Here is a 17,046-nt window from a genome sequence, read left to right as displayed (position 1 = left end):
TGTGGCAGTGGTGGGAGCGGGGTGAGCTCCCAGCAGGCATCTATTTTGAAATAACGTCAAAATACAATCAAGCTGGAGAACTTTTTACTCCGACTCCTGTAACCATCACTGTATGAGGAATAAGGGAAGTCGGAGTAGGAGTGCTCTATTTCAAAACAAGTGCTGTGTAGACGCTCCCAATTTTGAAATAAACTATTTGGAAATAAGCTACGCAACTGACAGAGCTCAATTTGCATAGCTTATGTCGAGTTAAGCCCTGATGTGTAGATGTACCTTTAGTGTTGAAACCAGTAAAAAAAGGAACATGTAAACAAATGCCCTTTTGGGATGTGGGCATCAGGCTGTTAGCTGTGTTCATACTACTTACTATTGCTGGCTAGCCACTCGTTGAGGTCTATTTCTCGTGGCAACATCACTAGCTCCTTGAATTCAAAGTCAGTAATTCTCAACTTTGTGTATTCTGGCTCTAGATAGAGTTTCTTCTCTTCTGGTGCTGGCTTTTTACCATTTGGTTTTCCCTTGGATTTCCTGCAATGGATCAGAAAAAGAAAGAAATGTTACCATTATTTCTGGTAACAAGCCACAGAACACTGATAGGGTCTGGTTTATTCAAACTCCGCCCCCACCCCCCATGTGAACAGCCTGTGTTCTCTTTTGTAGCGCATAGTCTAATTTATTTTAATATTAGCAAACAGAGAATGAGTCTATGCTGTTTGTATGCTCCAGGAAAGCCTTCTCCCAGCACTAGCAAAGAAAAGATATGCCACCCTACAGCAACTAAAACACCAAGCAAACAACTTTAAGTGTTTTGCTTTTTTCCTCCAATTTCCTTATTAAGGCACAATAATAAAGCTCACCTAATTAAAAAAAACCACATATCTAGTGACTTTATGTGTTTTTATATCATTATAAAACCTTTTGGATGCTTCATGAATTTCATGATGTTTTAATTTATATATCTTTTGCACTATTTATCTTGAGCACCAAGAGCTAGTCTACACTATTAGGGGAGATTGATCCAAATTATGCAATTTCAGCTACGTGATTAGCATACCTGAAGTTGACATACTTGAATCTACTTACTGCAGTGTCTTCACTGAGGTGCGTTGACAGATCCTTGCCCATTGACTCCTACTCACTGAGGTGGAGTACCAGAGTCAATGTGGAGAGTGATCAGCAATTGATTTATCACATCTTTATTACACTTGATAAATCACTCCTCACTGGACTGATTACTGCCCGTTATCTGGCCAGTAGCGTAGACAAACCTATAGGTTGGTTGGGGCCTCCAGAAGCTACCACAAGGCAAACTACTACAGTCTTTGCTGTATATAAACTTGTGAGGGGGCATGGGCAGGGGATAAGATGCTAGGTGCAAGCAATAAAAAGATTCAGAGGAAAGGAAGGAATGGCACAAGAAAATGCTTTGCAAGCTTCTCTCCAACCCTGCTCTATCAGTGTATTGCAGCTCTTTCCTCAGTTGCAAATCTCCTTTCTACTCCAGTTCTGCGCCTCTCCTGAGTGGGGACTACCAGGTGTTCTGAACTGAGCATTTACTATGCAGGCAAATATGCACTAAAGCATGTTTTAACTGGCTGGAATGGCCTAAGAAAGTAAACTAAAAAACCAGCTATACAAAGGCTGGCAGATTTATTATACTACTTCTCACGTCACTCAGCTCCTGCCTTCCTGTAATTCCAGGAATCATGGGCAAAATATGGCCCATGAGCCAGATCTGGCCTGCCAAGCCACCTCATCATCTTTTCTACCCATTACAACACCTTGTGGCTTTATGGAGAGACAGAAAGACTAAAGGACTTGCCCAAAAGCATGCAGGAAATCTAGGGCAGAGCAGGGATTTTCACTCAGGTCTATGGTTAGCCCCCTAACTCCTCTCCTTCCACTCCAGTTGAACAGTGCTGGCCTTCCATAGGCTGTAGCTTCAGGCAGACTCCCCTGCTTGCCCCTCAGCCTGCTCAGAAAAGCAGCTGCCAGGCCATTTCTCTTTCAAAACTGTGATCCTTGAGGGGAAGGCTTCAGATATTGCTCCTGCCCCCAGTACAATCCCATTGGCCGGTTTCTGTCCAGAAACTGGCCAATGGGAGCTGCCTGTTTGAACAGGTAGCACACAAAGCACCACATCACCCTCCTTTCCCACTCAGTTATTCACACAAGCACATGGCTCTGCAACCTATGCAGGCACAGGGCAGGCAGGCAGGCTAGCTGGTTGTGTTGCTGGCTGGTAAGTCTCCTGGCCAGAGCCTGCCTCTGGCACCCCAGCCCCTCCCTTCCCCAACCCTCTGCCCCTCCATTCAACATACCCAAACTCTCTGCCCCCTTTTTGCACCCACACCCAACACCCCATCCTCTGCCCCAGATCACACTCCCCTTCTACCCTAGGCCACAAACCAACTCCCTGCATCCCAGTCCCTGCCCTAGGTCACAACTGCCTCATTCACCAAAACTCCTTTCCAGTCCCCAGTCTCCCTCCCGCACCCCTTTTCCCTAAGCTCCCTTCTGCAGCCAACCTCCATCCCAGACTCTGCAGCTCCTTCATTAATATCATGGAAGAGTGCGGCCTCGACCACTTTCCAGAATCTTGGAGTGTGCCCACGTCAAAATTTATTGCCCATCCCTGTGTTATTCAGAACACCGAATTCAAACTAAATAGAAAAAAAAAATCTACAAGCTTTCTCTATTGAATCTAACAAACAGAACCTGGCCTAAAAACTAATTCTTTAGACTGGGACATTTTGGGTCAACTCGGATATATTTTCTCTGTTGAAATCCTATGTTTTACAGTGGAAAGAGGTACAACACTGGAGGCCTGCAAAGTCAGAACCACACCATTCTAGGTTTGATAAGATAAATGTAACTATTGCCTTCATCTCTTCAGTTGCCGTGAAGCTAAAAATATGTCAAGCTACAGGCAAGAAAAAGGTTCAGGAAAGATGTATTTGCAGCTTTAAGAAACAAAGCTATATATACACACTCACACACAAGATATACTTGGATGCTTTGTCTCTAGTTCTACTTGAATTGTCACAGAACTTGAAGTGTTCATCTTTGATTAATTATAGTAACACCCCAAAAGTCTTTCAGGAGTCACTGTTTTTAATCAAAGTATCTTGACTGTAAACAAATGAAGCAGCCTGTTTGACCTCTTTCTTTTGCAGGAATGCCATACTCAGTCTTGGAACCAGTTTATGCTGGCAGTAGACAGCATAAATCCAGGTGAAACTATATACTTAGCCCCAAGCTAACCCAAAGCACGGAAGGCCACAAATGCTTCATTCCAAGCAGAGACCTACATCACGCTACCGCTGCTCAAAACAACCTGGGCAGGTTCTGAGAGGCACCTTTACACCAGTCCAGGGTCTCAGTGGAAATTACCGTAGATGCAAAATAAAAGCTTGTTTGGGGATAGGTCAGGGCATTTAGACAACAGATGTGGTGTTTTCAAAACTGAAACCAGTTTAAAACTGGAGCAAAAGGAAGACGGATGGATTCAATGTCCTCTTCCCTCTGACAGTGGCATGGAGGGTGGGGGGGTGTCACAAGGGAAAGAGATGTGCAGAGGTTGGAGACAGCTTCTCAGTGAGTACATGATTTGTTCCTCCCTCATTCCCATCCAAAATAATACTATTTAAATACAGAGCAATTTACTTTTACTGAGTCTGTAAGTTTCAAAACTTTCTCCACACAAACGGCTATGCACCATCTTAAAATGCTTACCTCTGCATACAAATAGCAGTTTTATGCTGCTAATAGGGTTGCCAGACAGTTGAACCAAAAATACCAAACATCACTCTTGAGTAACCACACAAATGTTGATACTACATTTCAAATAAACTGGTCAAGCTGAGGCCCATACATTAATTTAATGTTGACAAATATAGTTATCTGCAAACACAGATTTAAAAGCGGTCACCTCCTTTCCTCCCCAATCCTTCCATCAAGTTTAGAATAATAATAGAGATGTAGCCGTGTTAGTCTGGTCTTGCTGAAACAAAGGACAGGACTATGCAGTACTTTAAAGACTAACAAGATGGTTTATTAGGTGATGAGCTTTCCTGGGCCAGACCCACTTCCTCAGATCAAATTGTGGAAGAAAATTGGCATGACCATATATACCATAGGGATACAATGAAAAAAAGTGAACACATAAAATTGACAAATCAGATAGCTTCCCCAATTATCACCCCTAATATCATTATCTCATAGACACTAATCTCCCTCCCTCCCTCCCCACGTTCTAAAATCTGATTTGTCAATTTTGTGTGTGTTCACTTTTTTTCATTGTATCTCTTTGGTATATACGGTCATGCCAATTTTCTTCCACAATTTGATCTGAGGAAGTGGGTCTGGCCCACAAAAGCTCATCACCTACTAAACCATCTTGTTAGTCTTTAAAGTACTGCATAGTCCTGTCTTTTGTTTCAGCAAGTTTAGAGTTACTTCAGCCAGGAGGCTGCTTCTAGGAAAACACCCACTACGAAACATATCCAAATGCTCTTGATGAAATATTTGTCATGGTTTTTATAAATTATAAAAAGCACATGTCCAGAAGCCCTTTCCATGTCCTTGATTTAATATAAAAAGCCACATAAATAAGAAAAAATGATTTATACAGTCTTAAGATATCCCAGAGCATATTCTCAGGTGAAGACACTGATAGAGGTGTCTATCCAGAAGTATGAGCAGCAGTAGCTCTTGGGGCTTTCAAAATTAGAAGCTAATTAAAATGAAAGGATGATTACCAGGGCATTGGAGTGCCATAGTAAAGTTCAAGGAACATCAGACTCCAGCATCTACCTGGGTAATCACTAAAGAGCTTGATCCAATGTCTCAAAGTCCCTTAAAAAGATTGACCATATCAAAAAGCAGCACTCACAGTATTGTGCTGCAGTGTCAACACTAAGTAAATTAAATCTGGAGTCAAATTCTGTATCTATACCCTTCTACACAAAGAGCAGAGAGAACTCTGCTAATTACGCTTTTCTGCAGTCTAAATGTATCAAACCTTAGCTGTACCTGCAGAGTCTGCACATGCATTTGTTTTTTTTATGGTTAGCTGCTTGATAGGTATTTAGGTACAGTGAAGGAGGCTTGCTGAAAATTTGTCCCATCAGTGCTTAAATGTCAGTAGAAAAGGTCCTTCTTGGGTAGTCCAAGCATTTTTCTCTTCATCATCTGTTGTGATGAGAGATCAGCTTGCATTTCCCCTGCTCTCTCTGAGGAAACATAGCTCAGTTGTGTTTGTTCACAGGTAAAGCAAGACTGCAAACTAATTGCGCACACTTTTCTCAGTAAAGGTTGTATCAGAAAAGAGCTCTGTTGAAGAAAATGCCCACAGGCACAAATCATACTGGGAAGGAGCACACAGGAGAGGGGGAGGCAGAAAGAGAGAGGGTGACAGGAGGGAGGTCACTATGTAAAATGTTTTAGAAGGAGGTTAAGCAGACTAGCTTGAGCCAGACAAGATGCTCATTACAGCCATGCTTCTTCTCATAGGGTTTCCATACTCTCTGCTTTGTATTCATCTGAGAAAACATTTTAATTGTAGGCCTGCCCAGTATGTCTCTTGAAAAACAGGAGATAGAGGACAACCACAACGAGTGGTAAGTCATCTGGGTCACTGATTTTACTAAATCTCTTTAAGAAAAATAAAATGTGGCTTGTTAAAGGAAGTAAAAAAGGCTTTTCCCCAGGCATCTGTCATATCTGTTAATCAGCATCTAAAACCCCATCTCTCTCTTCCACTTCTCTTTCATATCCTTAACCAGAAGCCAAATAACTTCTTTGGCCTAAATACCACTTTGGAGCTTTGCATGGACAAAGCATTGAACAACTGCTTAGCCTCAACACCATGTTAAGTAAGCATTATCCCTATTTTACAGGTGGAAACTGGCTTGTCTATGTTAAAAAGTTGCATCAATTTAACTCAGATTTTAAAACTGATCTAGTGAAACTAGTACAACCACCCTACCACCCCACCCAACATAGATGCAGTTTAACCTCGTTTAAATCAATTTAACTTGCACCAGAAACTTATTGTGTTAAACTGATGTTATTTAAATAGGATGACGTGCATCTTCAATTGGGGTTTTCACAAATTTAAGTCCCATAAACTGGGCCTAAATGGCTTCCCAATCAAATTCAGCAGTTTACACTGAGGTCTAGAAGTTGAGGATCATGCTATTCCATTGTTCCAACATGTAACCTGCAGACGTCCTTCTAGGAATGTTTTATCCAGCAAACTGATTGTACCTATTGCTAGGATGCTGTAGACCACAATTCACAGAATATATCTAACACTTGGATGTACTTAATAAAGGCAAACTCTGCTCCATTGCTCCCAATTCACCTTAATTAGTTTTGCAGACACCAATGGCCAGGATAAACATCTTTTTTAACACCCAGATTTTTATTTACAACTCATTTCATTTTGTTAAAATAAATAAATTACTAAATTCCTCGTTTAAGATTTCATTGTAACTTATTTTAATCACAAACATCATACCCCATACCCGTAGTAAATTAATGGCTCTAGTCTGTCTAGCCTAACTACCAAATCTTGCTTCTTGGAAGTTCTGGATCTTCCATTTCTGATTTTGACGTGAACAAACACAAGCTGGATAGGGTTGTTTTTGTTTTGTGCTTACGTGGTAGTGGCCCTGGGCCAAGCATGGCAGAGGAGTTAGTTAAGACATTATCTCAAGACAGAGGACAGCATACAAGAAAGGACGGAGGCAGCACAGAAAGGAACAATGGAGTAGACTGGAAAGAAAAAAAGGGAAGGCATTATTCTCCCCCACCCCCCACACACCCCTACCTTCCTATATTCCTCTACATTTTTGCCATAGAAAAACTGTCATGGCTTCTGAATATAAAAAAAGACCCTTTCTGGGAATATTTTGAAGAAATTTTTAAAGGAAAATGTGTTAAGTGTAAGCAACGTAAGAAGATGCACAGCCTGGCTGTAAGACTTAAACATCATAAGGAAAACTGCTTATTGGGAGAAAATAAATATGGCTGAAAATGTGGATATGGCTGAAGAACGTGGATCAACTTTGCAATGCATCACTCTTCAAGACTTTCTCTTAGTCTTTTAGTATAAGTGTGATTTGACAAGGTAATTCCCAAGCTGTTTGTTATGTTGGATATTACTAGAAATTTTTTTATCTTAGCTAATCCTTATGATTTGTTTAATCAGTTAGCTAGGTTTAAAAATCTATCACCCAAGTATACAGTACAGAAAGCTGCAGTAAGAGAAATACAGAGTTGCCAGTTGCCACTGAGTGTATTCTCTTATTTTATACCACATAATAATACATGCTCTTTATTTTGGAACTTCATGGCCACAGACCATAATGGTGATGCCATAAAATAAAATAGAGAATAGATTTATCATAACTCGGCTATTAAAGGGAACCCCATTCTATACTTGCTTTCTGTGGGGCTTACTCCAAATTAAGTGCACTCTAAGCACAGTCTGTCTTAGCTTTCTTTGGTAACTTGGAATCAGATGAAAGTGGGGCTGTGGAAAATGAGAGATAGTTGTAGAAGTTTTAAAGGACACTAAACATTTAGTGTTCTGAGGACTTGTCTGATAAAGTTAATAATTTGAAAATTTACAAAAAAAAAGAGTTTAATGACAATCGTCTGCCAGCAACTGAGAAGACTGCTGCAATTGCAAGTGTGCAACATTTATATAATATTTAATATTTAGTTTAATAAAATAGTGTTACTGTATGTGTATGATTTAGTTCTTACCTTTCCTAATGTACTGCTTCTGCAGCATCTGCAGCTTGACACAGGTAATGAGAATTATGTACTATTTCCTAATTAATAACATCAAATTATTTAAAAAAATTACCCAAAGTATATCCTCTTAGATGTTGTAAAAAGCTGTCCTGTGGAGTAAGTTAACATATTGCAGTGATCAGATTTACACCATTGTTTAAAGAAATATGTAACGTGTCCGTGGGAAACCTGATTTTAAATCAATGTTTTTTTATTGAGGATTTAAATCCGGGATTTAAATCAATCAACCCTACCAATATCTGAGGTGTTTTTACTAGCATCATTCATCACTAGCCTTGAAAAATCTAAGGTGATAGTGATAACAGAAAGGAGCAGAAAGGAACAGTGAAAAGGAGCAGAGAACTGCAGGCAAGGCTCAACTCCCTCGGCTCCCCAGAATGTAATCCAATGTCAAAATTCCAAGCCAAGAATCCAAAGAGTTTGACACTTCAGTGGAAATTGACACAGCAACTGTGATAGACATTTTATGCCAGGTTTCCTGTCTCTCCATTAGCCAAACCTCAAAATTCATAACTCATTCCAAACCCCAGGAAAAGGAGATTATGGATTAAGAATCTGGAGTTGAGACCAATGAAATACTGATTTGTTGCTAGTAATTTAAAAAGGCATTTTAAAATGGCTAAATCATGATAAATCCCCTGGTTCAGAAAAATCCCTCATCCGGGACCAATCAGGTCTGGAGGGTGCTGGACCAGGAAGGTCCAACCTATAGTACAAAATACTAATGTCTGAAATGTGCACATTTTCAAAATGTTAACGGTTTCAAAAACTATTAAAGAAATGTACATGTGGATTGAAATGCTGAGTTTTAAACTGAAACAGTTTAAGTGATTTACAAACTCAGCAACCCAGAAATGCTGTAATTCGTTACACACCTGCACACATTTACTGCCATACTACTATACATCTTGACATCATAATCCAAGACACTGCCAAAACATGTCTGGATTTTAGGTTTAAGATTAAAAAAAAAGGAATTAATACTCATCTAGATATTTTAAAATATCAACTGATAAAATTATTGCATGAAACATTCTTGTCAGATGCTACCTTTTCAGTAGTCACCAAAGACACAAGCTAACCTCTTAAAACATGAGCTAATGTGGAGTTATACAGGCACTGCGCCAATATTTTAAGCATGTCTTTCAGGTCTTGATTTCCTTGATATTTTGCAGGGATGAGAGCTCAAAAAGGATGCAATTCAAAAAGTTTATGTTACATATTTTAATTTCAGTTCCTCTTGCCACCTCCCTTGTGTAATAAATCAAATGAGAGGTAGGTGAAAGGCAAAAAGTAAGCATAAGCAACTTAAAAGATGCAAAAGATTTTTCTTCATGTGTTCTCTTCACAGAAGACAATACCAAAGATTCCAGCCATCCAGGAAAATGTCCATGGCTTTATGGTGAAATGTAAGTTAACCATTAACAGATTTCTTTACTACCATTATCCCTTCCCCCATAATCAGCATAATCTATAGGAGGGATTAATTTTTAAAAATGGAAAACTGCAGCATCCTCTACTGGAAACCACATTTACCAATTAATTTCAGCATAGGGTTAGTCTGCCTAAGTGTCAGAGATTTGAATCTATTCAGAGAAGGAAACAGTTTATGACCTAACATTTAGATTCTACACAAGGAACTCCCATCAAGAACAATAAAGCAGCAAACATTGATGTTTTTACAGGAGAGAGGGCCGCTAGTCCACTCTCAGCTCTTCCTCTCCTGTACCCTCCTCTTCCCGCCAAACCACAGTCCCCATTTACTCCTTTTTTCCCCTCCTCCTCCCTCCACTTAAAAACAACGCTTCTTGCTTTAGTTAAACATCAAGGCAGCAAGAAAAAATTCTGGCACTTCAGAACAGCTCCTTATCATCAAAGGCTTAAAACAACAATAATTTATTTCTATGGTAGACATGGCAACGTAAATACTGGGTTGCATTTGAAGATGCAAGTATACCCACTAACTCTGACCTCTCCGACAACAGTCTGAGACACTTCTCATGTTTCCTCTCCCTACACAACTATTAACTATCCATAATGAAAACGTACAATATTGCTTCTCCCTTCCTTTTCTTTCCACAGGATAGCAGATGAGAGCATGGACATTCGCTACGGTACTATTGTGGCTTCATGATCTGCCAGAATGCCAAAGTGGCAGCCACAACTTCCCTTTGCTTTGGACTCTGCTATATTGTATAGCAGAGCTTTAGACCTCTCCCAGTTACTAATATTTGGCCTTGCATTTCAGGTATAGACTTTAGGATACATTTTTTCACCAGCAGCAGTCTGTATTACCCAAGTCAGTGCCTCTCTATCAGGAAAGATGCCATCTGGTGCTAAACCCAACATATCAACAGAAGTTTGAAAATGTGCGCACATTTTCAGGAGTGGAAAGGAAAAAAAGTATCAATATAGAAGGGCTGTATAAAGTATCATTACAAAGGAAGCCCCACTTCCATTACTCTTGTTCATAGACTGTTGTGGCCAGATTATTTCCAAAGGGCATGGGGAAGGGAAAGAGACAGTCTTTTTGCATCTATTATATTTCCCACCCTTTCTAGCCCTCTGACAGACCCCAAAACCGCAAAGTTTCATTCTTCTCTTCTCCCATCCTGAGTCATTTCCAGAACCCAGTCACTGAATAGCTCTAAGGGGGCTGTTCAAAATAAAATGTCTTTGGCAGCATCCCTGGCCTTGCTTTTTCATTTTTGTTCTGTTTTTAAAAGTTACTAATAGTTTATTTAAGAGGAGGAGGAAGGAAGAATGTTCCCTGCATGCCAGGGAAACTTTTTCTCTCTCATATTCTCATAGCGGCTCTTTACCTTAAAAGGCAATCTTTGCTTAGTCTCCGGATGCTGTGCTGTAAACAGCGGGTGCCAAGGCATGGCAAGCATGTTAAGGATGACAAGTGCCATAACATTATTTCATAATGCTGCTTTTAAAAAAAGCAACCCTTACATTCTATAGACAGATGTTGAGTTTGAGGCCAAATTAAGCTTCAGCTGGCCTCACCTGGGAAGCAAGAGGAACAGGGTGCAGCTGGTACAAAATGAATATATTGATACAGCAGAACTTCCCAGTCCTGTCTGCTCTTTCCTCCTGCTTTTAACAAAACAAAAATAAAAACAAAAAACAGAGAAGGAGGTAAGAGGACATGTACTTACTACATTGCTGGAATATAGTGGTTACATTCATGGCAAGCCACATATAACTGCCTATCAGAACAGTTGTCTATTGGCAGAAGAGACTCAATTATAAGTCTTTCCTATTGCCCAGGTTCTGGAACTAATCTTCCTTCCAGGTAATTCCAGCTTTCCCCTTTGGTTTACCCCTGGGAAGAATGACTACAGAAGCAAGTCTGAGCTAGCAGGAAGCTCAGTTAATTCTAGAAAAATACACAGAAAACATTCTTGTGGTAAAAGATGTACTGAACTAGAGCTCTCTTTTTAATTCCTGAGGGCCTAGTATCCGCCAGCACCCCTCCTCCCAAAACTAGAGAATGCACCTTTTAGTTACTGTTGATTACTCTTTTTGACTGTATAATCAACATGTCATTCCTTCGTGTTCCCCCTTTAATCAACTCTTTTGATGGAGTGGGGGAGAGGGATTTGTGTGCATGGGTGAGGAAAGGAAGGTTACCGGGGAGAACAAAATATTTTTGAGCCTATGTTTCCAGGAGGCAGTGCTGAAATACAGATGCAGCCACTTTCAACTGGGGGATGTTAAAAAGCAGGTAATTGGGTAAACCTGTAGCTGCTGAAAAATGCACCTGCAGTGCGGGGCAGCAACTGGCTCCCTGGGAGCTGGTTTGTGCTGGGAGCTGGCTTTTAAACTGGCTACTGGCATGCACCAGCTGCCAGTGCACACCTGCACCCCTGCTCCCAGGGAGTTGGCTACCATCTCTGTGCTGCTGCCTCCAATACAGAGGCAGCAGCACAGGGTGGCAGACCACTCCCTAGGCGCCTGTGTGCAATTGTGAATGTTAACAGATAAGCCCCATTAACTGTCTATAGGGTTAAACTTTCACACTGATACTTTGAACAACTCAAAAAAATGCAGGAAACCACCCAAACAAACAAAAGCATTCTGCATGGCCCCAATGACAGTTCTGCTTTAGTAATTTTAAATGCTCCTTTCCAACGTCTATCCACAAACTATAGTTAGCCTCCTCAATGAGCCAGTAAGCCTTCATATGTTGGAACCATAAGCATAAACATGGAGGGTTCAGGTTTCTTATCCTGAAGGAGATTTTGCAGTGCAATCTGTTTAACTAAAACCCAGATAACCTACTACAATAAAACCTTAAACTAATTCAAAATTCAGGACAACGTAGCACTTTAAAGACTAACAAGATGGTTTATTAGATGATGAGCTTTCGTGGGCCAGACCCACTTCCTCAGATCAAATAGTGGAAGAAAATAGTCACAACCATATATACCAAAGGATACAATTAAAAAAATGAACACATATGAAAAGGACAAATCAAATTTCAGAACAGGAGGAGGATGCGGGGGGGGGGGGGGGAGGGAAGGAAGGAAGGTAAGTGTCTGTGAATTGATGATATTAGGGTGGGGAGAGTGGGATGTCTGTGAGTTAATGGTTAAACTAATTCAAGCATTGGGGAAGTAAGAGGGCTATTGCTCTTCCAAATACTTGGACATTCTCAAGAGGTCTCCGCACAGACCAGAGATTACCTGTTTGTGTATAAGGTAAATTCAATAGTTCAAATGGAATAGTGTTATAAATACTTATCAGAATTAGCTTCCCTAAAGAAGAATTAAAAAAGATAAAAAAATCCAAAATAGTGTCAGTTCCTGACCACCACAAAACCCCCACAAGAATGTCTTTTCCCAAACTTCAGTTGAATGCAGCTTGCCAGAAATGCAAGATTTGTGTTTTTTCTCACTCTGGATAATTTTTTAAAAGCTTCTATTGAGTAAAATATTTTTCTTTAAAACATACAGAACTAAGTCAGCTGAAGTGTAACAGTGTCAGGATACTTGGCCTTTCCATGCAGAAGAGCTCAGCCCATTAGTTTGAGCAGCATCATAACTACAAAAGGGGTTTAAAGCCTCTTGCATCACCTCCTGTGTACCCTGCTGAACCCATCTGAAAGGGCACAAGGTTTAGTGAAGTCCTGACCACATGAGCTATATTTATGATTTGTACTGTGCATGTGTCGCGTGACTTGAACCTTACCCTCCCCGCTTCACCTGCCCTACACTAGAATGACAGCCTACTATGGGGCTATCACTTTGCATCAGTAGTGTAGCATCAAGTAGGCACAGTGGAGAATTTTGTCCTAGGTACCTCTTCACAGCAACTTCTCAACAGCATCACTGTCTTTACCTCTCAAAATCCCATCAGTTTAGAACACAAATGCTGGGAAACTCCTAAGTGCCTGCAACTTGTCAACAGGACACTAACCAAAGTAGCGCATCTCCGTAAGAAATCTACTAGACATGTACCCCTGCCTAACACATTCAAGCCACTTAAAAAACAAGAAGATAAGAATTTTACTGTATTAGTTTCCCATGTAGAAGAATGGCTCGGTAATATCAAATACAGACCTGCTCCTTTTTAGTCTCCAAAATGTGAACTAAAATTTCCCCAGCTTGCAACTAGACAGAAGAGTTTGCCTGGTAAAGAAAGATCTTGTAGGTAGAGTTTCTTGGGGGTGGGGAGGGGAGAGACAAAGGGAGGCAGGGGTCACCTTGCATCTAGTAATGTTTTATAATGGGGTATGTAACAGGAGTACTGACCACTTACAAGTCTACTTGAACAAAATGTCAGTGAATGTATCTTCACTGGCAATTTTTGCTCCAATGTAGTTACATAGGTGCACAGCCCTAATGTAGATGTGCTGCACTTGTGTGAGCCAATGACTGGTACCCATGCACCTTTACCACAGGTTAACCAGTGAAAAACTACACAAACAGCTCCGTCCCTTAAGTTACTCTGTGCGAGAAATGAGAAAAATTGGACAAAAAATAATTATCTTTGGAGGCACCACAGAAAAACTTCACTGCAAGAAGAAGAGAGACTCACTGCTGAGAGAATATGCACTGTGTTATGGCAACAAAATATGAGCATACTTTTATTATGTATAGTGTCTTTCATAGCTACTCCAAAATGCTTTACAGAGTTAATACAATTACCAAGTTAAATGAGACCAGGAGAGAAGAGAGGTTCAGGCAATGGTAAAGAGAGGTTTTCAACCGACAGCGTGAATGACAGATGCACAAACTGGTTGGACTGCAGATAGGAAGCATCCCACAACTGGAGTACTTGAACTTTCAAAGCAGAGACTAGCTTGGGCAAAAGACCTATATGAAGACTGTGGGCTAGGAAAGAGATGTTTCAGCCCCCCCGCCCCCCCCCAAAGCTTGCGGTAATGAAATCTCTTTAGATTGCAGCAATCCTTTAACATTGATGGAGAATTGTGTAATTTTACAAGAATCTGTTACCTGTGTACATTTATTCAGCCATATCTGATGACTAACACAGTTTTGTTGTTTTTCCACCCCCCATTGTCTTGCAGAGCCAACATATATGGCAGAATGAGAAGGATTTATTTTAGTTCATGTATCACTTGAATTCTAATTACAAGACCAAATTCTGCTTTGTTACTCATGTGTAGCCCTATTTTCTTTCAAGGCAGAATTTGAAGACAATTGCGATGCATGGGTGTAACCCCGGAGAGACTGTGGCATGTAGAACGTATTGCTACAGACACGGTGCACACCAGAAAGGATTCAATTTGACTCCCAGAACCCCAGATGACTTTACAGGGCTGGCAGTTAGCAAAGCTACTTTTTCCACTTGTACACTGAGCAAATTTGATCAGGAAATCTTTGAGACATCGTAAATGTGGAATTTCACATTGCCATTCCGACAGAGTTGAGTAGAACCATGCTTTTAATAGCAGGGAATAATTTCACCATGGCAACCTAGATTTAGCAGTGAGACTTTTTTGCTCTATAACTCAAGACAAATGCCCTCTGCAAACAGCTATCAGGGTTTAGACCAGTTTGTCTTTGTGATGCAGCTGTTTTTCTTTGGAATTTTCTGTTACCTTGTTCCCCCTACAAGCAATGATCATACATCACAAATTTTGAACATTATACTAGCCTGCAAAAAAAAAAAAAAAAAAAAAAAAAAAAAAAAAAAATCAATCTATTGCAAGTCAAAAACATTAGTGATGCAGACAAAGCCAGCAACAGTCATTTCTACTTACCAACAACTTGGTTGGTGGATGCGTGTGCGCATAATTCTATATACTTGTAATTGGATTTTAAAAACAGTTTCCCAATTTAAAAAGTCTGTAAATCTACTTTCACAAAGATAATTTAGTACTTGTGCCTTACTCATGAGGAAGGACGATACAGCTCCTGTGATACTGTCCAAAGGAGTTAATGTTAACATTCATTTCAAGGAGCTGAGCAATTCCAAAATATTGCCTCCCTTCTCCCCTCCTCTCTCCCCCCCCCCCCCCCCCCCCCCCCCAGCAGTGCAACATAAGCTCTCAGCTGAGCTCAGTCATAGTTTTTGTTTCTCTCTGGGGCTCTCCAGAGAGGAGGAACAGTAAAGGGCTGTCTTTAGCCCTTCTGGCAGCACTGGGCAAGTTCCCATCTATTCAGGTATGAAACGTCTTGAAATAAAGGGGTTTGGTCACCTATCACATTTGGACTGTAAGAACCCTTTACACACAAAGGGTATTTTGTATCTGAAGAAGTTGCTACAGAGCTTAAACCACAGTTAGTACACATTAAGTAACAAGATACTCTTAAATTGTAGCAGTCTCAGTTAAGGAAAATAGGCAAAGTAAAATTCTGCCACTAGCTTTGCTGGATTACAGATGAAAAAACGTTACCCAGGCTCTCAGAGAATTACAGAAGCCTGGGCCACTTTGAGTTTAGAGGGCCTAGCCCCAGATGTATCTAACTTCTTATCCACAGGGTCACACTAAAGGCAAAAGAATATATGAAAATGAACTAGAGACATTTATTTATTAACAATTAAGTCATTATACCAAAAGCATGTATAATAAAAATGTAATTTTAATTGTGAGTTTCCACTGCACGCAAAACTCTTTATTTTAGAAATGCTTTTAATTGAAGAAAAAACTAATTATGTGCAACATCACTGTTAATGTTAAGTATTGAGCCAATTCAAACGCTCTTGTCTCACTGCAGAATGATACGGTAAAACTCTGATGGTCCGGCATGTGATGGTCCGGCATTCGCAATGGTCTGGCACCATCAGGAACCTGGAAGTGCTCCGGGCAGCCGGACCATTGGAGTGCTCTGCCCCCAGCTTCCCCAATTCAGCCGCTGCTAAAACTGACCAGCGGCTGAATCAGGGAAGCCGGGGGCAGAGCAGCTGGGGTGCTGCAAGGTAGGTCCCATAGTGTTGTCCCTCGGGGCTGTGGAACAAACCCGGCAGCACCCCAGCTGTCCCCGATTCAGCCACTGCTGAAACTGACCAGCAGCTGACTCCAGGAAGCCCGGGGCAGAGCTGTGCTGCCCCTGGCTTCCTGGAGTCAGCCGCTGGTCAGTTTCAGCAGCGGCTGAACCAGGACACCTGGGACAGAGCAGCTGGGGGGCTGCTGAGTTGGTCCCACAGCGCCGAGGAGTGGCGCTACTGGACCAACCCGGCAGCACCCGAGCTACTCTACCCCAGGTGTCCCCAAGTCAGCCACTGCTGATACTGATCAGCGGCTGACTCCAGGAAGCCGGAGGCAGAGCTGCTTTGCCCCGGCTTCCTGGAATCAGCCCCTGATCAGTTTCAGCAGCAGCTGACTTGGGGACACCTGGGACAGAGCAGCTGGGGTGCTGCTGGGTTGGTTTCGCAGTGCCAAGGGTCAGCGCTACCGGACCAACCCGGCAGCACTCCAGCTGCTCTGTTGCAGGCGTCCCTGATTCAGCTACTGCTGAAACTGACCAGCAGCGGATGAATCAGGGATGCCTGGGGCAGAGCCGAACTATCGGAAGGGGGGGGGCTATGAGGGGCCTGAGGTGGCATCTCCCCCACCCCACACCAGACCCTTCATAGCCCCCTCCCTTCCGATAGTCCAGCATATCTGATAATCTGGCACCCCCGGGTCCTAAAGGTGCCAGATTATCGTTCGTTTACTGTAGTTCTTTACTTGTTTTAACATGTTAAAGGTGCATTCACCTGAAGCCACTGATGTAGGGAGACTGACAAAAATACGTAATG

At 41.5% G+C, this 17,046-nt stretch overlaps 1 protein-coding gene across 5 annotated transcripts in view; it reads right to left on the bottom strand.

The window, feature by feature from the left end:
• The window catches only part of MOB2 (MOB kinase activator 2), a 174,178-nt gene that overhangs the window by 12,154 nt on the left and 144,978 nt on the right, over positions 1 to 17,046 (bottom strand). For 4 of the 5 annotated variants that reach the window (XM_075928202.2, XM_006134936.4, XM_006134935.5 and 1 more), the window contains exon 2: positions 368 to 528. In XM_075928202.2, coding sequence (XP_075784317.1) covers positions 368 to 528 — 161 coding nt within the window. Of the gene's footprint in view, positions 1 to 367; positions 529 to 10,839; positions 10,930 to 17,046 lie in introns of all 5 variants that reach the window. The other variant, XM_075928198.2, reaches the window with a different exon arrangement.

This window comes from Pelodiscus sinensis, chromosome 5 (assembly GCF_052426305.1).
Source record: "Pelodiscus sinensis isolate ZL-2025 chromosome 5, ASM5242630v1, whole genome shotgun sequence".
In the NCBI taxonomy this organism is placed as follows: domain Eukaryota; kingdom Metazoa; phylum Chordata; order Testudines; family Trionychidae; genus Pelodiscus; species Pelodiscus sinensis.
This window is presented reverse-complemented; position numbering and strand designations above follow the sequence as displayed.